Source organism: Xenopus laevis, chromosome 3L (genome assembly GCF_017654675.1).
Source record: "Xenopus laevis strain J_2021 chromosome 3L, Xenopus_laevis_v10.1, whole genome shotgun sequence".
Classification (NCBI taxonomy): Eukaryota; Metazoa; Chordata; class Amphibia; order Anura; family Pipidae; genus Xenopus; species Xenopus laevis.
This window is the reverse complement of record NC_054375.1, coordinates 1,046,026-1,073,522: the sequence shown is the minus strand read 5'-3', so window position 1 is coordinate 1,073,522 and position 27,497 is coordinate 1,046,026. Positions and strand designations below refer to the sequence as shown.

Here is a 27,497-nt window from a genome sequence, read left to right as displayed (position 1 = left end):
GTATGGGTGTGAGCCAGTGAGAAAGAAAGAAGGTGGGTGCTGTGGGTGCTGCTGGCAGGGGATTATACAGTGTATCCGGGCAGCTGGGGGTGCATATTTGTCAGTGTGGGACAAGATAATGTTGGTGTTATGATAAAACTCGTTATGATAAAGCAGATTAATGATGTTTATTTACATGCAGATTCTGTAAAGCTTTTAATTCTCGCCATTCTATAACCCTTTATTCACTGTCACATGGACATTCCTCTGGTCGGAACACAAGGCCTTTCCCACAGTAGGAATGTGCCAGGCCCGGGGGGAGCTGGTTCTCTTTCTGATCCTTCCCCTGTTTGTGTTTTTGCAGCTGGTGGGGCACCTGGGGGCGAGAGCTTTGGGAATGGGCATCTTGTCATTAGGCAGCCACAATGCATGCGAATCCCTCTGCTCCCAAACAGCCCAAATGCTCCCAGCAGCCCCTGCTCCCTATTCCTAGCAGCCCCGCATTTGTCTCTCTGATAGTAAATTCACTGCAGTTTTATCATAATAATTCTGATATTCACATTTACTTGACATTGTGGGCTCCAGCGTGATGCCGAATTGCCCTCGGCTGTACAGTTTAGTGATGTATTTCCTCTGTCCTACTGAGCATGCTCCCTGAGCTTTATTATCCTGTTCCACTTGATACATTTCCTCTGTCCTACTGAGCATGCTCCCTGAGCTTTATTATCCTGTTCCACTTGATACATTTCCTCTGTCCTACTGAGCATGCTCCCTGAGCTTTATTATCCTGTTCCAATTGATACATTTCCTCTGTCCTACTGAGCATGCTCCCTGAGCTTTATTATCCTGTTCCAATTGATACATTTCCTCTGTCCTACTGAGCATGCTCCCTGAGCTTTATTATCCTGTTCCAATTGAATACATTTCCTCTGTCCTACTGAGCATGCTCCCTGAGCTTTATTATCCTGTTCCACTTGATACATTTCCTCTGTCCTACTGAGCATGCTCCCTGAGCTTTATTATCCTGTTCCACTTGATACATTTCCTCTGTCCTACTGAGCATGCTCCCTGAGCTTTATTATCCTGTTCCACTTGATACATTTCCTCTATCCTACTGAGCATGCTCCCTGAGCTTTATTATCCTGTTCCACTTGATACATTTCCTCTGTCCTACTGAGCATGCTCCCTGAGCTTTATTATCCTGTTCCACTTGATACATTTCCTCTATCCTACTGAGCATGCTCCTGAGCTTTATTATCCTGTTCCACTTGATACATTTCCTCTATCCTACTGAGCATGCTCCCTGAGCTTTATTATCCTGTTCCACTTGATACATTTCCTCTGTCCTACTGAGCATGCTCCCTGAGCTTTATTATCCTGTTCCAATTGATACATTTCCTCTGTCCTACTGAGCATGCTCCCTGAGCTTTATTATCCTTTCCACTTGATACATTTCCTCTGTCCTACTGAGCATGCTCCCTGAGCTTTATTATCCTGTTCCACTTGATACATTCCTCTGTCCTACTGAGCATGCTCCCTGAGCTTTATTATCCTGTTCCACTTGATACATTTCCTCTATCCTACTGAGCATGCTCCCTGAGCTTTATTATCCTGTTCCACTTGATACATTTCCTGTCCTACTGAGCATGCTCCCTGAGCTTTATTATCCTGTTCCACTTGATACATTTCCTCTTCCTACTGAGCATGCTCCCTGAGCTTTATTATCCTGTTCCAATTGATACATTCCCTCTGTCCTACTGAGCATGCTCCCTGAGCTTATTATCCTGTTCCACTTATACATTTCCTCTGCCCTACTGAGCATTCCCTGAGCTTTATTATCCTGTTCAGTAGATACATTCCCTCTGTCCTACTGAGCATGCTCCCTGAGCTTTATTATCCTGTTCCACTTGATACATTTCCTCTGCCCTACTGAGCATGCTCCCTGAGCTTTATTATCCTGTTACAGATACATTCCCTCTGTCCTACTGAGCATGCTCCCTGAGCTTTATATCCTGTTCCAATTGATACATTCCTCTGTCCTACTGAGCATGCTCCCTGAGCTTTATTATCCTGTTCCAATTGATACATTCCCTCTGTCCTACTGAGCATGCTCCCTGAGCTTTATTATCCTGTTCCATTGATACATTTCCTCTGTCCTACTGAGCATGCTCCCTGAGCTTTATTATCCTGTTCCACTTGATACATTTCCTCTGTCCTACTGAGCATGCTCCCTGAGCTTTATTATCCTGTTCCATTGATACATTCCTCTGTCCTACTGAGCATGCTCCCTGAGCTTTATTATCCTGTTCATTGATACATTTCCTCTGTCCTACTGAGCATGCTCCCTGAGCTTTATTATCCTGTTCTACTTGATACATTTCCTCTGTCCTACTGAGCATGCTCCCTGAGCTTTATTATCCTGTTACATTGATACATTTCCTCTGTCCTACTGAGCATGCTCCCTGAGCTTTATTATCCTGTTCATGATACATTTCCTCTGTCCTACTGAGCATGCTCCCTGAGCTTTATTATCCTGTTCCACTTGATACATTTCCTCTGTCCTACTGAGCATGCTCCCTGAGCTTTATTATCCTGTTCCACTTGATACATTTCCTCTGTCCTACTGAGCATGCTCCCTGAGCTTTATTATCCTGTTCCACTTGATACATTTCCTCTGCCCTACTGAGCATGCTCCCTGAGCTTTATTATCCTGTTCCATTGATACATTTCCTCTGTCCTACTGAGCATGCTCCCTGAGCTTTATTATCCTGTTCCACTTGATACATTTCCTCTGTCCTACTGAGCATGCTCCCTGAGCTTTATTATCCTGTTCCATTGATACATTTCCTCTGTCCTACTGAGCATGCTCCCTGAGCTTTATTATCCTGTTCCAATTGATACATTTCCTCTGCCTACTGAGCATGCTCCCTGAGCTTTATTATCCTGTTCACTTGATACATTTCCTCTGTCCTACTGAGCATGCTCCCTGAGCTTTATTATCCTGTTCCAATTGATACATTTCCTCTGTCCTACTGAGCATGCTCCCTGAGCTTTATTATCCTGTTCCACTTGATACATTTCCTCTGTCCTACTGAGCATGCTCCCTGAGCTTTATTATCCTGTTCCACTTGATACATTTCCTCTGTCCTACTGAGCATGCTCCCTGAAGCTTTATTATCCTGTTCCATTGATACATTCCTCGTCCTACTGAGCATGCTCCCTGAGCTTTATTATCCTGTTCCATTGATACATTTCCTCTGTCCTACTGAGCATGCTCCCTGAGCTTTATTATCTGTTCCATATTAGATACATTTCCTCTGTCCTACTGAGCATGCTCCTGAGCTTTATTATCCTGTTCAATTGATACATTTCCTCTGTCCTACTGAGCATGCTCCCTGAGCTTTATTATCCTGTTCCAATTGATACATTTCCTCTGTCCTACTGAGCATGCTCCCTGAGCTTTATTATCCTGTTCCACTTGATACATTTCCTCTGTCCTACTGAGCATGCTCCCTGAGCTTTATTATCCTGTTCCACTTGATACATTTCCTCTGTCCTACTGAGCATGCTCCCTGAGCTTTATTATCCTGTTCCACTTGATACATTTCCTCTATCCTACTGAGCATGCTCCCTGAGCTTTATTATCCTGTTCCACTTGATACATTTCCTCTGTCCTACTGAGCATGCTCCCTGAGCTTTATTATCCTGTTCCACTTGATACATTTCCTCTATCCTACTGAGCATGCTCCCTGAGCTTTATTATCCTGTTCCAATTGATACATTCCCTCTGTCCTACTGAGCATGCTCCCTGAGCTTTATTATCCTGTTCCACTTGATACATTTCCTCTGCCCTACTGAGCATGCTCCCTGAGCTTTATTATCCTGTTACAGTAGATACATTCCCTCTGTCCTACTGAGCATGCTCCCTGAGCTTTATTATCCTGTTCCACTTGATACATTTCCTCTGCCCTACTGAGCATGCTCCCTGAGCTTTATTATCCTGTTACAGTAGATACATTCCCTCTGTCCTACTGAGCATGCTCCCTGAGCTTTATTATCCTGTTCCAATTGATACATTTCCTCTGTCCTACTGAGCATGCTCCCTGAGCTTTATTATCCTGTTCCAAATTATACATTCCCTCGGCCCTACTGAGCATGCTCCCTGAGCTTTATTATCCTGTTCCAATTGATACATTTCCTCTGTCCTACTGAGCATGCTCCCTGAGCTTTATTATCCTGTTCTACTTGATACATTTCCTCTGTCCTACTGAGCATGCTCCCTGAGCTTTATTATCCTGTTCTACTTGATACATTTCCTCTGTCCTACTGAGCATGCTCCCTGAGCTTTATTATCCTGTTACAGTAGATACATTCCCTCTGCCCTACTGAGCATGCTCCCCGAGCTTTATTATCCTTTTCCACTTGATACATTTCCTCTGTCCTACTGAGCATGCTCCCTGAGCTTTATTATCCTGTTACAGTAGATACATTCCCTCTGCCCTACTGAGCATGCTCCCTGAGCTTTATTATCCTGTTCCAAATGATACATTTCCTCTGTCCTACTGAGCATGCTCCCTGAGCTTTATTATCCTGTTCCACTTGATACATTTCCTCTGCCCTACTGAGCATGCTCCCTGAGCTTTATTATCCTGTTCCACTTGATACATTTCCTCTGTCCTACTGAGCATGCTCCCTGAGCTTTATTATCCTGTTCCACTTGATACATTTCCTCTGTCCTACTGAGCATGCTCCCTGAGCTTTATTATCCTGTTCCATTGATACATTTCCTCTGTCCTACTGAGCATGCTCCCCGAGCTTTATTATCCTTTTCCATTGATACATTTCCTCTGTCCTACTGAGCATGCTCCCTGAGCTTTATTATCCTGTTCCAATTGATACATTTCCTCTGTCCTACTGAGCATGCTCCCTGAGCTTTATTATCCTTTTCCACTTGATACATTTCCTCTGTCCTACTGAGCATGCTCCCTGAGCTTTATTATCCTGTTCTACTTGATACATTTCCTCTGTCCTACTGAGCATGCTCCCTGAGCTTTATTATCCTGTTCCAATTGATACATTTCTTCAGTCCTACTGAGCATGCTCCCCGAGCTTTATTATCCTTTTCCACTTGATACATTTCCTCTGTCCTACTGAGCATGCTCCCTGAGCTTTATTATCCTGTTCCACTTGATACATTTCCTCTGCCCTACTGAGCATGCTCCCTGAACTTTATTATCCTATAATTTTCCAGTTGGAAAAAGGAAGGGGGAATCATTCCTAAAATTGCAGTTCCTTGATCTCCTTCCATGTAGAGACCCCCCCCCCCCGTCCCAGGAAGTCCTATCACTGAGCGCCCAGATCTTGCCCTAATCCCCCATAATTAATAGAGGTCAGTAATGACAAAGAGAGGGCAGAACTGTTTGTTGTGACATTTCTTAGGATAAAATCTCTCCCACCCTTAGGGTAGAGACCTGGCACAGGGACTGCACAGTGTGGGGCACTTTATGACTCACGCTCCTTCATTCAACTATTACAAGAATTCAGTGAGCTGCCATAGTTTTTAGTATGTTCCGTCACCAAATCCGAGCATGCTCCAAAATTCCCATTTATGGCTACTGTCTGCTAATCTGCCTTGCCAACCCTTAGCCACTGAGCTTCTGCTTGTGCCCGAGAGACGGCCATTCTCTGTAGCTGCTGGACTCTCTCCCGCTTTCCTTCCTGACTCTTTTCTAGTGTTTCTCATGTAAATCCGTAGAGTATTTCAGTGCGACACTGACATCCCCATGTGAAAGCCGTCAGTTAGTTGCACAGAAAGCTTGTGTGGGTGGCACCATATTGGGCCGCCATGAGTTTTACCATAACTCGCCCGGTGTGTAGCGGGTATCACGTAGCTGCCCCAGCAGTGTTGTGGCAGTTTCATGTAATGTACAGACTGTGTATGAGCTGAAAGGTAAGTAAGATGTAAGTGCAGATTCGTGAGGCTCGGGACGAAGAACAGACGAGAACGAAGAAGCGGATTTCCCGAGTTGTTTTCTATTTTCTTAATTCCAGCTCAGGTTGCTGCCAGTTTGTGGGTGGGTGAAGCTCATGGCATTGACTGAATGCATGCATTGTAACCAACCTTGTCACCCTGCAACCCTTGCGCTCAATCCTTAGGGCTCTGGATTGTGACGTCTGCCTGTTTGTTTAGTTAGAAGTGGGGAGGATGAGATTGTGGGTGAGAGGCTGTCTAATGTTTTGGAAATCCCTGGGGGGAGACAGGTTTTTATTGTGTTATGTAATAAGCTAAGGGGGGGGGGGGGGCTGAGCAATGAAAACATTGTTTACCTGTGAAACCTGCACTCCCCCTTGTGGCTAAAGCTTAAAGTTCAGGCAGTAGTTGGGCCCTGATCCGTTACGCATTGGGTGGACTCCATGTTTCAGAAGCTCTCTCTACAATGAGACCTAAAGCGCACTGGGCCCAATGTACACACAATATTCATGGATACTCTGCAAACAGCTGGCCCAGTAAGCATGCAATTCCATATGATCCACAGAGCTGCTAAATGGTGCTAAGGAAGCCCCTTGATGCACAGTATATGCCCATGATCCAGTCTGATGCACAGTCAATATTATTGCTGCTGCCTGAATAGAATGACTGCAATAGGGGAGCATAGTAAATTGCACTTTCTCTCTCGTTTCAGACGAACCGGAAACCCGCGATGCTTGGTGGGCAGAGATCAGGCAGGAGATTAAATCTCATGCCCGAGCGCTAGGTTGCCATGCTGTCGTAGGCTACAGCGAATCTACAAGTATATGGTACGTGTGTCCTGAGTCCGTGTCTCCTTCACTTCAGCTCCAAGTTGATAGAAAAACCATATGCCTTTAACGTTTCCTTTGTTCCATGTGTAGGTAATTACAGGCAGGAGTTATAGGGCCCCAATTCAGTGGGTTGAACAAAAAGATTGCAGAAAATGTGAGGAACTAAAGCCTTTTTTTTAACACAATCACCTCATTTCAGGGGCTCAAAAGTAATTGGACAATTGAGTCAAAGGCTACTTCATCAGAAATAATATAAGTTGATACCAATTACACCGTTACTTGCCTGCGCCACTGCTTCTGTCCCACTTAGAAGCCAATAGACTACAATTTCTGTAAAGGTTGTGGACAAAACCGGCTCCAAACCGCAGAAGCTTTGCTGCCAGGTTTATTCAACACAACATGTTTCAGGCTCTTTATCAAGTGCACACAGGGCAGCCATCAGGGAGGGACTGGGGGGAGAGTTGTAGGGGGCCCCGAGGGTAAGGGGGGCCCGGCCACGCCACACTTACTTGATTAGCCGGGCCCCCATCTTTCTGAGAGCTGCTGACTTCAGAAAGGCATGGACGTTTAAGGGGCCCCGGCCACCAATTTTCTAATAATGGGGGGGGGGGGCCTGGCCACCAATTTTGGCCACCAATTTCTTTTTCTCATGTGCCTTGGCGACAAATGTTTTTTTATGGGGGGCCCTGACCAACAATATCTTTTTATTTTTAATTAACATGTGGAAACCCTAGCCACCAATATTTTTTTTGTTTTTGTACTGTGTGGTTGGGGGCGGACCTGTGGCACGAGGAGGGCGGACCTGTAGGTGGGGCTTGCGGTGGGCACAGCCCAGGGGGCCCAGGAAATTTTGATGGCGGTCCTGGGTGCACATCATACAAAAGACTTTAAATACATTTGACTCCTCCCCTCCGCCGTGATAGGTAGATAAATTAGTTTAAAAAAATGAGTTTAAAAAAAAATCCCAGTGTCATCAAAGGTTACTGCAAAGGGGGTTTGTTCGCCTAACCTCCATTTTGATCCAATCTTATATACATCAATTAGTATTCCCTCCATTAATGCAAAGTGTCCATCTTTTCCAATGAAATGCAGCCGCCCTATTTCATGGGCAGGTGGAGCAATTCCTTGGTTATGTCATTATCAATGAAGCAGATAAAAGCCCTGGAGTTGATTTGAGGGGGGGGGGGGTGTATGTGGGACAGTCAACATGAGGACAAAGGAGCTCTCCATGCAGGTGAAACAAGCCATCCTTAAAGGGGAAGGAAACCTAGTCGGCGCAAAAACCCTCCCCCCCCTCCCGTTTGTTGCCCACCCTCCCTCCTCCCCCCTGGCCTACCCGTCCCGCTGGGCAAATGCCCCTAACTTGTTACTTACCCTTCTGCACAGGTCCAGTCCAGGGGGTTCACAGACGCCATCTTCTTCCACGCGATCTTCTACCTGCTGTGAACGGCGTTTTGGCGCATGCGCAGTAGGAGCATTCTGCCGGTACGGATCTACTGCGCATGCGCCAAAAGTCACAAAGTTTTCCTTCGTGACTTTTGGCGCATGCGCAGTAGATCGTACCGGCGAAATGCTCCTACTGCGCATGCGCCGGTCAAAGCAGGAAGAAGATCGCGTGGAAGAAGATGGCGTCTGTGAACTCCCTGGACTGGACCTGCGTAGAAGGGCAATAACAAGTAGGGATGCACCGAATCCACTATTTTGGATTCGGCCGAACCCCCGAATCCTTTGCGAAAGATTCGGCCGAATACCGAACCGAATCCGAACCCTAATTTGCATATGCAAATTAGGGGTGGGAAGGGGGAAATTTTTTTACTTCCTTGTTTTCTGACAAAAAGTCACGCGATTTCTCGCCCGCCCCTAATTTGCATATGCAAATTAGGGTTCGGATTTGGTTCGGCCTGGCAGAAGGATTCGGCCGAATCCGAATCCTGCTGAAAAGGGCCGAATCCCGAACCGAATCCTGGATTCGGTGCATCCCTAGAGAAAGGTTGTCTCTGTATGGGCCTAACTGTATTTGATGTTAGTAGGGTTCAGATGAATGGGACCAGGGAGAGGCTTCTGTAGGCCATGGAAATGGTATGTGATTTCTTTTCTCTGTGTTCCTTTGCAGTGAGGAAGTCTGTATCTTGTCCGCCTCGGGCACAGCCGCAGTTCTGAACCCCAAGTTCCTGCAGGAGTCGGCCGCAGATTGCTGTTTGGACCAAAGGTTGTCTGGGCAGCCTGGATTCTATATAGGGTCAGACAAGGGAGAGGTTGAGAGGTTAATTCTGCAAGATAGTTCTGTCCCACTAGGGTAGGTTACGCTGCAATAGACCGGCCTGTGGGACCAATGTAACCCCTTGTAACTAACAGCCGCAGAGGGGTGATCCCCCGTGCCTCCTCCTGTCAACCAGCACTCTAATGGGAGCAGTTTAAAGGGGCAGTCCCAATCAGCTGCATGACAGATAATCAGAAACCTCTCATGTACATCACACATTGATTCCCTTAGACAGTACAGTATGAGGGTATAGCTTATTGTGTGCCCAGAACATTCCTTCTCTGTATATTTGTATTTATACATATGGGAGGAGGTGCCATATTGATTCCCTTAGACAGTACAGTATGAGGGTATAGCTTATTGTGTGCCCAGAACATTCCTTCTCTGTATATTTGTATTTATACATATGGGAGGAGGGAGGTGCCATATTGATTCCCTTAGACAGTACAGTATGAGGGTATAGCTTATTGTGTGCCCAGAACATTCCTTCTCTGTATATTTGTATTTATACATATGGGAGGAGGGAGGTGCCATATTGATTCCCTTAGACAGTACAGTATGAGGGTATAGCTTATTGTGTGCCCAGAACATTCCTTCTCTGTATATTTGTATTTATACATATGGGAGGAGGAGGTGCCATATTGATTCCCTTAGACAGTACAGTATGAGGGTATAGCTTATTGTGTGCCCAGAGCATTCCTTCTCTGTATATTTGTATTTATACATATGGGAGGAGGTGCCATATTGATTCCCTTAGACAGTACAGTATGAGGGTATAGCTTATTGTGTGCCCAGAACATTCCTTCTCTGTATATTTGTATTTATACATATGGGAGGAGGAGGTGCCATATTGATTCCCTTAGACAGTACAGTATGAGGGTATAGCTTATTGTGTGCCCAGAACATTCCTTCTCTGTATATTTGTATTTATACATATGGGAGGAGGTGCCATATTGATTCCCTTAGACAGTACAGTATGAGGGTATAGCTTATTGTGTGCCCAGAACATTCCTTCTCTGTATATTTGTATTTATACATATGGGAGGAGGGAGGCGCCATATTGATTCCCTTAGACAGTACACTATAAGGAGACATATAGATGTAATTTATGAGAATAACAATTACAGGTCTTTATTTAAGTGAAGCTGTTGTTCTATCTTGGGACTGGCCCTTTAAATTCTTGCCCCTCCATAGGAGGCACTGTTCGTTTTCTTGCACCCACTTGTCACCCTTTCAATATAAAAGCACGAAAAATTAACATTTTATTGATTTCCAACTAACGGGCTTTCAATAACCCACTGTGGTTGTGACGCATGCAGCGCAGCTGGTACTGTATTATTGGTCCCTTCAGATTTCAATATGTGCAGAAGCTTCTGAGAGACCTGTATGGTCCCAGCACTGTCTGAGGTCTGTCTGAGATATTACCCGGGCCTTAACAGGTTACTGTCCTACAGTTGTGGTACTGCAACTCCCAGCAACTGCTAACAGACTTTGGTACATGCAGTGAGTTGTACTTTTGCAACTACTGAATGGCTGCAGACTCGGCAACAATCATATAATGTGTTATTGTCTTCTTCTTCTTGCCCTACTGTCTCCATCTTTCCCTACTGTCTCCATCTTGCCCTACTGTCTCCATCTTGTCCTACTGTCTCCATCTTGTCCTACTGTCTTCATCTTGTCTTACTGTCTCCATCTTGTCCTACTGTCTCCATCTTGCCCTACTGTCTCCATCTTGCCCCACTGTCCCCATCTTGCCCTACTGTCTTCCATCTTGCCCTACTGTCTCCTTCTTGTCCTACTGTCTCCATCTTGCCGTACTGTCTCCATCTTGTCTTACTGTCTCCATCTTGCCCTACTGTCTCCATCTTGCCCTACTGTCTCCATCTTGTCCTACTGTCTCGATCTTGTCCTACTGTCTCCATCTTGTCCTACTGTCTCCATCTTATCCTACTGTCTTTATATTGTCCTACTGTCTCCATCTTGTCCTACTGTCTCCATCTTGTCCTACTGTCTCCATCTTGTCCTACTGTCTCCATCTTGCCCTACTGTCTCCATCTTGTCCTACTGTCTCCATCTTGCCCTACTGTCTCCATCTTGTCCTACTGTCTCCATCTTGCCCTACTGTCTCCATCTTGTCCTACTGCATTGATCGATATTGAAGCAATATCTATATCCTCATAATTCCTGCCTCGGGAAGTTGTTGGGTGTTGCAGTTTGGCAGCAGATTTAGGGCTGCTTTAATCACCTTTTCAGGTTTGAGAAGGAGTCTAGAGTTCTGAATATATTCTTTATGCTGTACTATGTACCACCCCTGCTGGCAGGCCTCTCACTTGATCCAACACTCCTTTGTACAGTGGTGCCACCTTGCACTGACTGCTGTGATGTTGAACTGTTAATCTCTGCATTCACTTTCTCTCTGATTTGCACAATTGTTCCAGTGCATTTTATACTCCGGGTTCTGGTTAATGCAATGCAGTCTTATCTGTGTCTGTCTCTGTCCTTCTCTGTCTGCCTGTCTGTCTCTGTCCTTTTCTTTCTGCCTGTCTCTCTCTGTACTTCTCTGTCTGCCTGTCTGTCTCTGTCTGTCTCTGTCCTTCTCTGTCTACCTGTCTGTCTCTGTCTGCCTGTCTGTCTCTGTCCTTCTCTGTCTGCCTGAGGGGAACGTGTTCATTTGTTTTTATCTGATAAAGTTTTTCCTTTCCTCCCGACAGGACAGAGGAAAGCTCCCCGACTGCCTGTTCTTTCTGTCACATTCCCTATGATGAGTTAAACATGCCCTTCCCGGCCCACCTCACCTACTGTTACTCGTGCCGCAAGCAGAAAGTGCCCGATGTTCTGTTCACCACTATAGACCTGCCCCGTGATGCCCTCGTCATAGGGAAAGGCTGTCTGATCCAAGCCAGGTATCTGTAATATAATCGCACTCACTGATTGGCTGCCTGTCTCACTGAGAGAGCAGCCAATCAGAGCTTGTTAGTGAAAGCTTAGGCCACTCCGACCCATTATAATTGAAATTCCTGCATTATATACAGAGGTGAGACTTTGTCTCAGCACCAGGATTTTGGGCATTGCCTCAGCCAATCACAGATCTCTATTTTGGTTGCAGGTTGTGTCGGCTGAAGAAGAAGTCGCAGGCAGAAGCCAATGCCACAGTGATTAGCAGTCTCCTCCCGTTTATGGAGTACGAGTTGCACACTCAGCTCATGAACAAGCTCAAGCTGAAGGGAATGAATGCTCTGTTTGGCCTGAGGATCCAGATCACAGTGGGGGAGAGCATGCTCTTGGGTCTAGCAGTAAGTGCCCCATGTCACATGTAACAGCTCCGCTCACTCCTTTATATTAACTGTCAGTATGATGTAGAGAGGGATCTTGTGAGACAATTTGCAATTGGTCTTCATTTTTTATTATTTGTGGTTTTTGAGTTATTTCGCTTTTTATGCAGCATCTGGTTGCTAGGGTCCAAATTCCCCTAGCAACCATGCATTGATTTGAATAAGAGACTGGAATATGAATAGGAGAGGCAATACAAAACAAGACATTTGTAGCCTTACAGAGCATTTGTTTTTTACATGGGGTCATTTGAAAGCTGGAAAGAGTCAGAAGAAGAAGGGAAATAATTAAAAAAAACTATAAAAAAAGACCATTTGCTTAGAATTGGCCATTCTATAACATACTGCAAGTTAATTTAAAGGGGAAGCGCCCCTTTAACTCTCTACCTCTGTCCCCAGAAGGCACCTGAGTGCTCAGTTCAACTGCCCAACTCTAATTAGATGACACCCCAGGCTTCTGGCACATTTCACCCTTTGCCCCACTGTTCGGGTGAGATGTTGCAGAACTACAGCACCCAAAATGCCCATAGATGCTTCACTGTGGGGGTTGTAAGTCCAGCAACATCTGGGAAGTGTCTGTCCCCCAATGTGGCATCTAAAGAACAATACTGACCCCCGTGCCCTTGTCAGTCTGCTACAGGAGTCTATTTATCAGCGTTACCCACCCCGGGGGGCATCCAGATCTCAGGGAAGACCCCCAGCGATGGATCAAACGAGCAGCACATGTCACACATGCAGAAAAAGATCAACGAAACCATCGCCAAGAACAAGGAGCTGTATGAGATTAACCCTCCGGTGAGTAATGGGGCCCCTCCTGCTTAATGTGGCCCCACAGAGGCGGATCCTTTCATGCTACATTTGTGCCCCCGTTGGGGTTTGTACATCACGTGCCCCCCTCTAGCAGCATAAATGACGCTTCTTCTGCGCCCCCAGCAGGAAATATTGGAGGAGACGGTGGGGTCCCCCATTCCGGAACCGAGGCAGCGTTCTAGGCTCCTGCGCTCCCAGTCTGAAAGCTCCGATGAGACGGCAGAACTGGATCTATCACACGGGAAGAAGGACGCTTTTGTCTTGGAGGTAAGTGCTCCCGTGGGACAAACCACTTGCCTGTGAATAGAGGGACAATAGAGGGTAAAGATGATTTTTCAGCAGGATTCAGATTCAACCGGCGAATACGAATCCTAATTTGCATATGCAAATTAGAGGTGGGGAGGAAATCACGTGACTTTTTGTCACAAAACAAGGAAGTAAAAAAATTTTCCCCTTCCCACCCCTAATTTGCATATGCAAATTTGGATTCGGTTTAGTATTCGACTGAATCTTTCTCTAAGGATTGGGGGTCGGCCAAATCCAAAATAGTGGCTTTGGTGCATACCTACCCCTCGTATTTCGGCGCCCTCTCCCACCTTCACTTCCCATGGGGCCCCACATACCCGTTAATATCGGGAGCCCCGCCATGAGTGAACATTAGGGCCACAAATTGCTGAGATTTACTAATTTCTATTGTTTTCCCCTGAATGGCTGAGCACTGGGCGGTGAAGCTTGCACTCACCATAATGGCCGCCTGGGGGGCTGTTTGCCATAGGATTGAATGCTGGCTCTTAGGGTAGGACTCCACGAGCGATTTTGTCGCGATCCGACGCGCTGCGACAAAACTAAGGTAAGTAATAGAATTGTCGCATGATGTCGCAGCGTTGATCCGACGCAACACGACTGTCGGATGCAAACACAGCGCATGGCATCTGCATCCGACCGATGTGTTGCGTCGGATCAACGCTGTGACATCACGCGACAATTCTATCTCTTACCTTATTTATGTCGTATACGGTTTGTCACAGCGCGTTGGATCGCGACAAAATCGCTCGTGGAGTCCTACCCTAAGAGCCAGCAATCAGCATTCAATCCTATGGCGGCCATTATGGTGAGTGCAAGCTTCACCGCCCAGTGCTCAGCCATTCAGGGGAAAACAATAGAAATGAGTAAATCTCAGCAATTTGTGGCCCTAACGTTCACTCATGGCGGGGCTCCTGATAGTAACAGGTATGTGGGGCCCCATGGGAAGTGAATAAGGGCCCGGCCTCGAGGCTATTGATCTCTTCTATATGGGAATGAACCCAGGGGCCAATTAAATTCCGTTATTCTTTCTTCCCAATTGTTCTTGTGCTTAGGGCCCGACGGGGGCCCGGCAAATGAACAGAAATGGTTGGGTTTGTTGTTTAGAATTAGGGATGCAACGAATCCAGGATTTGGTTCGGGATTCGCCCTTTTTCAGGAGGATTCGGATTCTGCCAAATCCTTCTGCCCGGCCAAACCAAATCCGAATATACCCTCTGCAAATTAGGGACGGGGAGAGAAATCACGTGACTTTTTGTCACAAAACAAAGAAGTAAAAAATGTTTTCCCCCTCCCCACCCTTAATTTGCATATGCAAATTCAGATTTGGTTCGGTTTTCGGCCGAATCTTTCGTGAAGGTGCATCCCTAATAGAAAGGGTCACTGATTACACACTCCGCCCCCATTCGCACTGTGCATTATGGGCCATTGTGGTGGGAGATTGTAACGGGTTTTGCGGGTCCCGCTAAGCAACTTGATTGATGGGAAACAAGTATCCACTGCTAATGTGATCCAAGCCCCAGGGCAGCTCCCGCACGAGCACCCAAAACTCTCTTGCTGCTTTCAGATCGATGACACCGATGCCATGGAGGATGTGCACTCTCTGCTGACGGATGTGGCTCCTCCTCCTGGTAAGATCCGCCTCCCCCACTCCCAGCCAATCCAACTGCTCAGTCTCCATGCGGCCTCATGTTCTTAGTTCCCCTTTATTTCTCTTGTAGGGTTTTTTATCTGCAATACAGAAATCATGCCTGGAATAAATAACTGGATACCCAATATACAAGTGAGTGAGATGTAGGGGGGTGCAAGAGCCATTGTAGGGGGGATAGGTATATACAGTATCTATATATATATATATATATATATATATATATATATATATATATATATATATATATATATATATTTCGTCACATGACTCCTTAAACTTGTGTATTATAAATAAATAAAGTAGCCCTTGTTGGAAAATATGAGGATATTAGAAGTAACCTCGGAGTTCCATGACCTATATAAAACTCCTTGGTGACTTATAATCCTTATATCTTACAATAGGGGGTACTTTATTCACTATTTATATAAATCTATATATATATGACCCATATTAAATGATGTTATGGTCACTGGCCAATAGCTTTACTGTCACAGTCTGGGAGGAGGGGCACAGGTTCAGTTTCAGAGGGTGGGAAGGGGAGGGGCCTGGGATATGTGGGTGATAATGACTCATTATCTTATTACCTCGTTATCGGCCCCGTTTAGATGTTCACCTCGGTGAGAGTCATCCGGCTGAACAACATGAACCTGACCAATCAGAGTCTGAATAAGAGCTTCAGTGATCTCTGTGAGAATCTGCTGAAGGTGAGCTAATTAATATGCGCACGGAGCCTGCCAATCAGGACTCTGCATGTGCCACTCTGCACGTAGAGAAGAATGAAGCCCAGGGAAAAGCATCCTGATTGGTGGATGAGTTTAGCTAGAGATTTTCATGCACGATGCCAATGTCTCCCTCACAGAGTCTTTACTTCAAGCTGCGCTCTATGGTGCCCTGCTGCCTGTGCCACGTTAATTTCACCGTGGCCGTGCCGGAGGAGGAGTCTATACAGGTAAGTAACGTGCACCTACGGTGGCTCATTCCTCCTTATCAGAACAAAGGGCAACTTTCCCTCTAGGTTTGTGAGACCCTGGCAGTGCCCTCGTGCCTAATTTTGGTGTCTCTTCCTTTCAGGTGGCTGTAACTGCCGTCGCCATCACATTCGACAAACAACAGGCGCTGCAGGTCATTAAGAACAGGCCGGAGAGAGCTCAGCCCCGAGGTAAGGGGTGCACCTTAAAGGGGTTCAGCCCAGAATTCACTTGGTTGTTAAAGGGATCCTGTCATCGGAAAACATGTTTATTTCAAAACACATCAGTTAATAGTGCTGCTCCAGCAGAATTCTGCACTGAAATCCATTTCTCAATAGAGCAAACAGATTTTTTTATATTCAATTTTGAAATCTGACATGGGGCTAGACATATTGTCAATTTCCCAGCTGCCCCCAGTCATGTGACTTGTGCCTGCACTTTAGGAGAGAACTGCTTTCTGGCAGGTTGCTGTTTTTCATTCTCAATGTAACTGAATGTGTCTCAGTGGGACCTGGATTTTACTATTGAGTGTTGTTCTTAGATCTACCAGGCAGCTGTTATCTTGTGTTAGGGAGCTGCTATCTGGTTACCTTCCCATTGTTCTTTTGTTTGGCTGCTGGGGGGGAAATGGTGGGGGTGATATCACTCCAACTTGCAGTACAGCAGTAAAGAGTGATTGAAGTTTATCAGAGCACAAGTCACATGACTTGGGGCAGCTGGGAAATTGACAATATGTCTAGCCCCATGTCAGATTTCAAAATTGAATATAAAAAAAATCTATTTGCTCTTTTGAGAAATGGATTTTCGCATGACAGTATCCATTTAAAGGAGAAGGAAAGGCTGGAGACACTTGGGGGTGCCAAACATTAGGCACCCCCAAGTGATTGTAGCGACTTACCAAAAACCCAGGGCCAGTGCACCGGCCCCGGGTTATAGGAGCGAGCACCATGGAGATATCTACTTCCGTCTTCGCGCAGCTGCGCATTTCCCCGGACTGACGCATGCGCAGTTGAACGAAAAAGCCGACTTTAAAGTTAAAGTTCGGCTTTTAGTTCTAATGCGCATGTGCAGCTGCGCGAAGACGGAAGTAGATATCTCCGTGGTGCTCCCTGGGTTTTTGGTAAGTCGCTACAATCACTTGGGGGTGCCTTATGTTTGGCACCCCCAAGTGTCTCCAGCCTTTCCTTCTCCTTTAACAGCAACTATCTGCCTGTGGGGTAATTCCTCTGTTTGTCCTGAAGGTGGCGCCACCATAGATCACTGATCTCCTACCCACTAGAGCTGCTGCGCTTCCCATGCAGAGAATGTCTAAATAAATACATTTATACTGGAGGTGCTGGGAGTTGCCAGTATGAGCTGAATCCCACTTTTGTCTCTTTCAGTCTCTGCAGACGCCGAGGAGCAACTTCAGTTCCCCATGGAATTATCCTCCGACTCTCCCGGCCCCCAGCCTTTCTCTCCGGCCAGAGGTGGGTGTATAAACAGGAGGTTAGTGGGCAGTGCCACACACATATACGCTCTGTCTGACCCTGTTGCAGTTGGTCAGTACTGATACATATAGGCTCTGTTTCACTCTGTACCTCTTGCAGTTGGTCAATACTGATACATATAGGCTCTGCCTGACTCTGTACCTGTTGCAGTTGGTCAGTACTGATACATATAGGCTCTGTTTGACTCTGTACCTCTTGCAGTTGGTCAATACTGATACATATAGGCTCTGTTTGACTCTCTACCTGTTGCAGTTGGTCAGTACTGATACATATAGGCTCTGTCTGACCCTCTACCTGTTGCAGTTGGTCAGTACTGATACATATAGGCTCTGTTTGACTCTCTACCTGTTGCAGTTGGTCAATACTGATACATATAGGCTCTGTCTGACCCTCTACCTGTTGCAGTTGGTCAGTACTGATACATATAGGCTCTGTTTCACTCTGTACCTCTTGCAGTTGGTCAGTACTGATACATATAGGCTCTGTTTGACTCTGTACCTCTTGCAGTTGGTCAATACTGATACATATAGGCTCTGCCTGACTCTGTACCTGTTGCAGTTGGTCAGTACTGATACATATAGGCTCTGTTTGACTCTCTACCTGTTGCAGTTGGTCAATACTGATACATATAGGCTCTGTTTGACTCTCTACCTGTTGCAGTTGGTCAGTACTGATACATATAGGCTCTGTCTGACCCTCTACCTGTTGCAGTTGGTCAGTACTGATACATATAGGCTCTGTCTGACCCTCTACCTGTTGCAGTTGGTCAGTACTGATACATATAGGCTCTGTTTGACTCTCTACCTGTTGCAGTTGGTCAATACTGATACATATAGGCTCTGTCTGACCCTCTACCTGTTGCAGTTGGTCAATACTGATACATATAGGCTCTGTTTGACTCTCTACCTGTTGCAGTTGGTCAGTACTGATACATATAGGCTCTGTTTGACTCTCTACCTGTTGCAGTTGGTCAATACTGATACATATAGGCTCTGTCTGACCCTCTACCTGTTGCAGTTGGTCAGTACTGATACATATAGGCTCTGCCTGACTCTGTACCTGTTGCAGTTGGTCAGTACTGATACATATATGCTCTGCCTGACCCTGTACCTGTTGCAGTTGGTCAGTACTGATTCCATATGAGTGGCTGCAGCATCTCACTGACCTTTGTTCCCACAGATAATCACGAGCGAGGCGGATCCCCGGCCACTCAGAGAGGTAAGTGTGGGTGGTATATGAAGCCCCTCTAGATTACCCACAATCCTCTTCTTCTGGAGTACTACAGATAGCTGCATCATCAGAAGACATTGCAATGAGCAAGAGACGTCATCCATGTTTTTTTCTTTCTTTCTGTGTGTCCCTCTGTCCGTGTGTCTCCAGCCGCTGATTACGGTTCCTTTGCAGACAGATGTAACAGCTGGATAGAGCACATTAGAGTGCGAGCTCACACCATAAGACGCGGATCAGTTAAGACAAGTAGGCTGCGCTGCTGCTGCACTGCTGTCTCTCCCTCCCAGTCTTCTTCCTCCCACAATCCAATCAGCTTCTGAATCCGCAGTGGTGCCGGCCCCCCCGGGTTCCTTCTCATACTCGCTGCACCATCCAATCAGCTCCTGAATCTGCAGTGGTGCTGCACCATCCAATCAGCTCCTGAATCTGCAGTGGTGCTGCACCATCCAATCAGCACAGGAACAGCGCATAGAAACTTCTGGTTCTTCTCACTTTATCTTCAGTTCTCACCCCCTTAATATCAGTTCCATGGTGCTGCCCTGGTGGCCTCGGCCTCCTCTCATTGGACACGGGAAGCCCCTCCTCTATCTTGATTTGCTTAAAGGCCAATGGTTGCTGTTGCTGGCCTCCTCATCTTCACCTGGGATGCCATTGATATGGTGATGGCCATATTTCTGGTTGGGCACAGAGCATACGAGAATGGCCAGTCCATTCACCACCTCTCCAACAGCCTTTGTATATGTGAGGGTACTGGGAGTTGTACTTGTGCAACTGATGGGCCATACATTATATACATATATATATATATAGTACATAACAACTGCATTTACACCACGGGATCGTAGGGCTGAAATGAAATGTCAGGGTGCAGCCAAACTTAGTGAATAAGCTTTATTAATCCATTTGAAGTCACCAAAATATCTTCTGATGAAGGGACTTGTATGTCACCAAACGGCTGCTTTTTATTTTGCTTCATTTAAATGGATTAATAAAGCTTTTACGCAATTTTTTTGGCTGCCTCCTCACATCTCATTTCAGCGCTACGATCCCATGGGGTAAATCCTGTTCTTATGAGTTATTGTTCCCACGGCCAGAGCACATGATAGGGATTGGCTGTTTGCTGCTCTTCTCCCGTCTACTCTATTTGGAAGCCTGTGTTTGGAGCTTACCTCCAATTCATCTTATATATATTGTTACTGTTGGGCTCTTGCCCTGGTGTTCTTATTTTGTCCTCCTCTCCACCTTCACTCAGTGTCACTTCTTCTCCTACTGTTTCCATCTTGTCCTACTGTCTCCCTCTTGTCCTACTGTCTCCATCTTGTCCTACTGTCTTCATATTGCCCTACTGTCTCCATCTTGTACTACTGTCTCCATCTTGTCCTACAGTCTCCATCTTGTCCTACAATCTCCATCTTGTCCTACTGTCTCCATCTTGTCCTACTGTCTCCATCTTATCCTACTGTCTCCATCTTGTCCTACTGTCTCTATCTTGTCCTACTGTTTCCATCTTGTCCCACTGTCTCCATCTTGTCCTACTGTCTCCATCTTGCCCTACTGTCTCCATCTTGTCTTACTGTCTCCATCTTGTCTTACTGTCTCCATCTTGTCCTACTGTCTCCATCTTGCCCTACTGTCTCCATCTTGCCCTACTGTCTCCATCTTGCCCTACTGTCTCCATCTTGTCCTACTGTCTCCATCTTGTCCTACTGTCTCCATCTTGTCCTACTGTCTCCATCTTGTCCTACTGTCTCCATCTTGTCTTACTGTCTCCATCTTGTCCTACTGTCTCCATCTTGCCCTACTGTCTCCATCTTGTCCTACTGTCTCCATCTTGTCCTACTGTCTCCATCTTGTCCTATTGTCTCCATCTTGTCCTATTGTCTCCATCTTGTCCTACTGTCTCCATCTTGTCCTATTGTCTCCATCTTGTCCTACTGTCTCCATCTTGTCCTACTGTCTCCATCTTGTCCTATTGTCTCCATCTTGTCCTATTGTCTCCATCTTGTCCTACTGTCTCCATCTTGTCCTACTGTCTCCATCTTGTCCTACTGTCTCCATCTTGCCCTACTTTCTCCATCTTGCCCTACTGTCTCCATCTTGTCCTACTTTCTCCATCTTGTCCTACTGTCTCCATCTTGTCCTAATGTCTCCATCTTGTCCTACTGTCTCCATCTTGTCCTACTGTCTCCATCTTGTCCTACTGTCTCCATCTTGTCTTACTGTCTCCATCTTGTCCTACTGTCTCCATCTTGTCCTACTGTCTCCATCTTGCCCTACTTTCTCCATCTTGCCCTACTGTCTCCATCTTGTCCTACTTTCTCCATCTTGTCCTACTGTCTCCATCTTGTCCTATTGTTTCCATCTTGCCCTACTGTCTCCATCTTGTCCTACTTTCTCCATCTTGTCCTACTGTCTCCATCTTGTCCTACTGTCTCCATCTTGTCCTACTGTCTCCATCTTGTCCTACTGTCTCCATCTTGTCCTACTGTCTCCATCTTGTCCTATTGTTTCCATTTTGCCCTACTGTCTCCATCTTGTCCTACTGTCTGCTCTGTGCTGAGGGTTTTATATCAGTCTTGCTCATATAGATATTTCATGTGTATTTAGTTAATAAGCCCTATTCCTGTCAGATGCTTAAGCACAACTCCCAGTAGGCTTCCTGGGTTTCTGGGAGTTGCAGTTGAGTGACAGCTGTGGGAATGATAGTGACCATGTGAACCAGAAGTGGTCGGCGCTGTTTGATATCTTCTAATCCTGCAAATGTAATTGGGGGAGAGATCCAAGGTGCAGAGCTCTGATTGGTTAAAGGAAATGGCGACTTTCCTGCGCTTTATGTACAACGCAGCGGATCTTCCCTCTCAGATCTTCAATGATTTTGAGTTATTCTTCTTTTTTTGTTCTTCTTTTCTCATTTGTTCTGATCATTTTCTCATGCGCTGGAATTGCGCCTCCTGGTCTGTCCGTAGCAGCTTGTCCTTGTGTCTGACTAGTGTCGCATGCACTGCATGACTCCGCCTCCATCTTCTCTCTCTCTGTGACGCCGTTCCTGCTTGACTTGCTTCACCAGTTCCACCTCTGCTCCGTGCCGCCACCCACTTCATTCCAGACTGAGGCTCCGCCCCCATGTGTCTCTGTAGCCCCTGTTCTTGTCTCTGTCCCACCTCTCCCCTCTCTTGTCGTTCATGTAGCCGTCTCTCAGGACAAGTCCAGCCCCCTGACTGAGGGCCCCATGCGCCACCGAGGAGGAACCGCCGGCTCCATTCCCTCCGTCACGGTTGTAAAGATGACGCCCCTCTCCTTCATTCCTGGCGCCAAGATCACCAAATTCCTGGGGATCATCAACATGTTCTTTATACGGGAAACCACTTCTCTGCGCGAGGTTAGTCTGGAGCTAACACCTGTTATTTTTACCTGTGCCACGGAGCTAGCACTCTAGTGCTACTGACTATACACACAGCCCCTACCGACAGAGCTAGCACTCTAGTACTACTGACTATACACACAGCCCCTACCCACAGAGCTAACACTCTAGTACTACTAAGTATACACATAGCCCTTACCCACAGAGCTAACACTCTAGTACTACTGACTATACACACAGCCCTTACCCACAGAGCTAACACTCTAGTGCTACTGACTATACACACAGCCCTTACCCACAGAGCTAACACTCTAGTACTACCAACTATACACACAGCCCCTACTCACAGAGCTAACACTCTAGTACTACTAAGTATACACATAGCCCTTACCCACAGAGCTAACACTCTAGTACTACTGACTATACACACAGCCCTTACCCACAGAGCTAACACTCTAGTGCTACTGACTATACACACAGCCCTTACCCACAGAGCTAACACTCTAGTGCTACTGACTATACACACAGCCCTTACCCACAGAGCTAACACTCTAGTACTACCAACTATACACACAGCCCCTACTCACAGAGCTAACACTCTAGTACTACTAACTATACACACAGCTCTTACCCACAGAGCTAGCACTCTAGTACTACTGACTATACACACAGCCCCTACCCACAGAGCTAACACTCTAGTACTACCAACTATACACACAGCCCCTACTCACAGAGCTAACACTCTAGTACTACTAAACTATACACACAGCCCTTACCCACAGAGCTAACACTCTAGTACTACCAACTATACACACAGCCCCTACCCACAGAGCTAACACTCTAGTACTACTAACTATACACACAGCCCCACCCACAGAGCTAACACTCTAGTACTACTAAGTATACACATAGCCCTTACCCACAGAGCTAACACTCTAGTACTACTGACTATACACACAGCCCTTACCCACAGAGCTAAAACTCTAGTACTACTAACTATACACAGCCCCTACCCCAGAGCTAACACTCTAGTACTACTAACTATACACACAGCCCCTACTCACAGAGCTAACACTCTAGTACTACTAAACTATACACACAGCCCCTACCCACAGAACTAACACTCTAGTACTACTAAGTATACACATAGCCCTTACCCACAGAGCTAGCACTCTAGTACTACTAACTATACACATAGCCCTTAACCACAGAGCTAGCACTCTAGTGTTTCTACTTATACACACAGCCCTTACTCACAGAGCTAACACTCAAGTACTACTAACTATACACACAACTCTTACCCACAGACCTAACACTCTAGTGCTTCTAATTATACACACAGCCCTTACTCAGAGAGCTAGCACTCTAGTGCTACTAGCTATACACACAACCCTTATCCACGGAGCTAACACGCTTGTGCTTCTATTTATACACACATTCCTTACAGAGCTAGCAATCTAGTGCTACTAACTATACACACAGCTAACACTCTAGTGCTTCTAATTATACACACAGCCCTTACTCAGAGTTAACACTAGTTAGTGATAACTATACACACAACTCTTACCCACAGAGCTAACACTCTAGTGCTTTTAATTGTACACACAGAGCTAACAATCTAGTGCTAACTATACACACAGCCCTTACTCACAGATCTAGCCCTCTAGTACTACTAACTATACACACAGCCCCTACCCACAGAGCTTACACTCTAGTATTACAAACTATACACACAGCTCTTACCCACAGAGCTAGCACTCTAGTGCTACTAACTATACACACAGCTCTTACCCACAGAGCTAGCACTCTAGTACTACTAACTATACACACAGCTCTTACCCACAGAGCTAACACTCTAGCACTACTAACTATACACACAGCCCCTACCCACAGAGCTAGCACTCTAGTGCTACTTACTATACACACAAAATGCCTTTTCTATCGGACTCCTCTAATGTCTGTTTCATTGCAGGAGGGCGGAGTCAGCGGGTTTCTCCATGCCTTTATATGTGAGGTGTTTGCCATGGTCCGTGCCCACGTGGCAGCGCTTGGGGGCAATGCTGTGGTGTCGTACATAATGAAGCAGTGTGTGTTCATGGAAAATGCCAACAAGAATCAGGTGAAATAGATCCTGGACTTCTAATAACCTGTAGCACATTACTGACACTCTTCCATAATGTTGCCCTAATTCTCTCTACTTCCTGCTCCTGGGCTGCTCTCCTTCCTGTGGTCAGACAAGCCCCTCCCCCTGACCTGTTCATGGGAAAGAGAACAGCCCAGGAGCTGGAAGTACCGGAGCTCTGCCTGGGGAAGTAGTCGGAGGGCAACACTGGAGTAACTTACCTGACGGGGGGCGGTGGCTACTTTGGCTTATTACTTTGTATTATATAGAATTTGGGGCTGACATGTGACCGTTCCCCTTGCTCTTTGCAGGCTCAATGTCTGATCAACGTCAGCGGAGACGCCGTTATTTTCATCTCTGAATCAGAACTGGACGCAGCGCCGGCTCCACCCACAGCCCCACCCACAGCGCCACCGGCCCAGTCAGTGGGAGGAGACTGCGCTACATGAACCCAACGCCACTGCCCGTGTTGTTTCAATCAGGTGGAGCTGAGAATTGGACCCGGGGACATAGAGACTGATGCAGAGAAATTGTGGCTTTATCAGAAGCTGGTGGTGCTGAAACCAATGAAACTGGAACAAATCTATTTATTTGTATTGTTTCCCTCTGAACCCTCCCCCATGTTTATCCAGCGCCACCCCTGGGACTAAATCATTATTAGTAATTGCAGAACTGCAGCCTTACAGCTGTTTGCTGAACTACAACTCCCAGCACCCCCAGACACTTCTGTTTTACATGGTTTTCTCTCCAGTTGCTGTCTCACCTCCTCCCGTGTAATTAATTCCAGTCACTAGAAAGTACTTACCCAGGTACAGAACCTCCCCCTGGGTAAGTGAATCCAATCTCCCCCAGTACTTACCCAGGTACAGAGCTCTGATTCTCTGTACTTCCTGCTCCTGGGCTGTTCTCTTTCCCATGGTCAGACAGGAACCTCCCCCTGGGTAAGTGAATCCAATCTCCCCCAGTACTTACCCAGGTACAGAGCTCTGATTCTCTGTACTTCCTGCTCCTGGGCTGTTCTCTTTCCCATGGTCAGACAGGAACCTCCCCCTCGGTAAGTGAATCCAATCTCCCCCAGTACTTACCCAGGTACAGAGCTCTGATTCTCTGTACTTCCTGCTCCTGGGCTGTTCTCTTTCCATGGTCAGACAGGAACCTCCCCCTGGGTAAGTGAATCCAATCTCCCCAGTACTTACCCAGGTACAGAGCTCTGATTCTCTGTACTTCCTGCTCCTGGGCTGTTCTCTTTCCCATGGTCAGACAGGAACCTCCCCCTGGGTAAGTGAATCCAATCTCCCCCAGTACTTACCCAGGTACAGAGCTCTGATTCTCTGTACTTCCTGCTCCTGGGCTGTTCTCTTTCCCATGGTCAGACAGGAACCTCCCCTGGGTAAGTGAATCCAATCTCCCCCAGTACTTACCCAGGTACAGAGCTCTGATTCTCTGTACTTCCTGCTCCTGGGCTGTTTTCTTTCCTATGGTCAGACAGGAACCTCCCCTGGGTAAATGAATCCAATCTCCCCAGTACTTACCCAGGTACAGAGCTCTGATTCTCTGTACTTCCTGCTCCTGGGCTGTTCTCTTTCCTATGGTCAGACAGGAACCTCCCCCTGGGTAAATTAATCCAATCTCCCCAGTACTTACCCAGGTACAGAGCTCTGATTCTCTGTACTTCCTGCTCCTGGGCTGTTCTCTTTCCCATGGTCAGACAGGAACCTCCCCCTGGGTAAGTGAATCCAATCTCCCCCAGTACTTACCCAGGTACAGAGCTCTGATTCTCTGTACTTCCTGCTCCTGGGCTGTTCTCTTTCCCATGGTCAGACAGGAACCTCCCCCTGGGTAAGTGAATCCAATCTCCCCAGTACTTACCCAGGTACAGAGCTCTGATTCTCTGTACTTCCTGCTCCTGGGCTGTTCTCTTTCCCATGGTCAGACAGGAACCTCCCCCTGGGTAAGTGAATCCAATCTCCCCAGTACTTACCCAGGTACAGAGCTCTGATTCTCTGTACTTCCTGCTCCTGGGCTGTTCTCTTTCCCATGGTCAGACAGGAACCTCCCCCTGGGTAAGTGAATCTCCCCCAGTACTTACCCAGGTACAGAGCTCTGATTCTCTGTACTTCCTGCTCCTGGGCTGTTCTCTTTCCCATGGTCAGACAGGAACCTCCCCCTGGGTAAGTGAATCCAATCTCCCCCAGTACTAGAGAATGTGAATGGGACAAGGCCGGTTGTTAGAGCTTTGGCCACTAGAGGGAGCTCATGCTACACAAGTGAATTCAGCAGAGATTTGAAGAGATGTGATTGGTGGTTGAGTCAGTGAAATCTATTGGATCCAATGGGCAACATGTTCTAATGTCTTTACTCTCTGTATCTTGCCAGGGTGGAGGGGCATTCGTTGCAGTGCATGCTGGGGGTTGTGGCTATGTATGTAAATATGGGGGAATGTTGCATTACAAGCGCCTCTCTCCCTATATAATAACCCCCATGTATATACTGATAAATAAAGAGATATATCCTGTGTATAAGCTCCGCCCCTGTTTATTTCATGTGACCCTTTGGGTGTCAGTGCAGGATACAATCAATGGCACTCGATGGGTTACATTGCATGTAAATACCCCTATATGGCAAAGTGTATGCAGGGCATTAATAAGCACTTGCCCCTCTCTTTATAACTGCCCCGGGGCTTCTGGGAAGGTTCCCACCACATGTCGGAACACTATTACTGGGAGTTGTTGCTGGGAGTTGCTTCCATTCCGAGCAGGGTAAGTGGGCGTCGGCCTGGGCAGTTTCTGGCCCATATTAGAGAGTCAGCGAGACGGTCCTGAAACATTTACATTTGTCTGAACTTCCGTCATCCGCATCTCCACTTCCTCCTGAAAGAGGAAACAGATGGATCCTTCCCATCAAGCAACAAACTGACAACTCCCGGGGACCCTGGGATCTCCCCCTCTTGCCCTTAAACAACTGGACAAAGTCTCACCCACAGAGCTTACCATCTATACCTTAGGAGCTTTAGAGGGGCAGTTCACCTTAAGTTCACGTTTAGTACATTATAGAATGGCTAATTTTCAACAAACTTTTCAATTGGTCTTCATTTTTTATAGTTTTTGGATATTCACCTTCTTCTGAATCTTTCCAGCTTTTAAATGGGGGTCACCGACCCCATCTAAAAACAAACACTCTGTAAGGCTACAAA

At 46.6% G+C, this 27,497-nt stretch overlaps 1 protein-coding gene across 13 annotated transcripts in view; it reads left to right on the top strand.

Annotated features, from left to right (window-relative positions):
• Nucleotides 1-25,102, top strand: part of c2cd5.L (C2 calcium-dependent domain containing 5 L homeolog) — a 50,351-nt gene extending 25,249 nt beyond the window's left edge. For 4 of the 13 annotated variants that reach the window (XM_041585786.1, XM_041585785.1, XM_041585777.1 and 1 more), the window contains 17 exons: nucleotides 6,663-6,777; nucleotides 8,894-9,076; nucleotides 11,752-11,943; nucleotides 12,147-12,333; nucleotides 13,000-13,164; nucleotides 13,303-13,446; nucleotides 15,050-15,113; nucleotides 15,204-15,265; nucleotides 15,739-15,837; nucleotides 15,993-16,082; nucleotides 16,205-16,292; nucleotides 17,484-17,570; nucleotides 18,771-18,809; nucleotides 18,972-19,067; nucleotides 22,010-22,200; nucleotides 24,155-24,301; nucleotides 24,616-25,102. In XM_041585786.1, the coding sequence (XP_041441720.1) occupies nucleotides 6,663-6,777; nucleotides 8,894-9,076; nucleotides 11,752-11,943; nucleotides 12,147-12,333; nucleotides 13,000-13,164; nucleotides 13,303-13,446; nucleotides 15,050-15,113; nucleotides 15,204-15,265; nucleotides 15,739-15,837; nucleotides 15,993-16,082; nucleotides 16,205-16,292; nucleotides 17,484-17,570; nucleotides 18,771-18,809; nucleotides 18,972-19,067; nucleotides 22,010-22,200; nucleotides 24,155-24,301; nucleotides 24,616-24,753 (2,087 nt within the window). In that variant the 3' untranslated portion in view covers nucleotides 24,754-25,102. The remainder of the gene's footprint in view (nucleotides 1-6,662; nucleotides 6,778-8,893; nucleotides 9,077-11,751; nucleotides 11,944-12,146; nucleotides 12,334-12,999; nucleotides 13,165-13,302; nucleotides 13,447-15,049; nucleotides 15,114-15,203; nucleotides 15,266-15,738; nucleotides 15,838-15,992; nucleotides 16,083-16,204; nucleotides 16,293-17,483; nucleotides 17,571-18,770; nucleotides 18,810-18,971; nucleotides 19,068-22,009; nucleotides 22,201-24,154; nucleotides 24,302-24,615) is intronic. The other 9 variants (XM_041585788.1, XM_041585783.1, XM_041585789.1 and 6 more) reach the window with 6 other exon arrangements.
• Nucleotides 25,103-27,497: the final 2,395 nt, after the last annotated feature.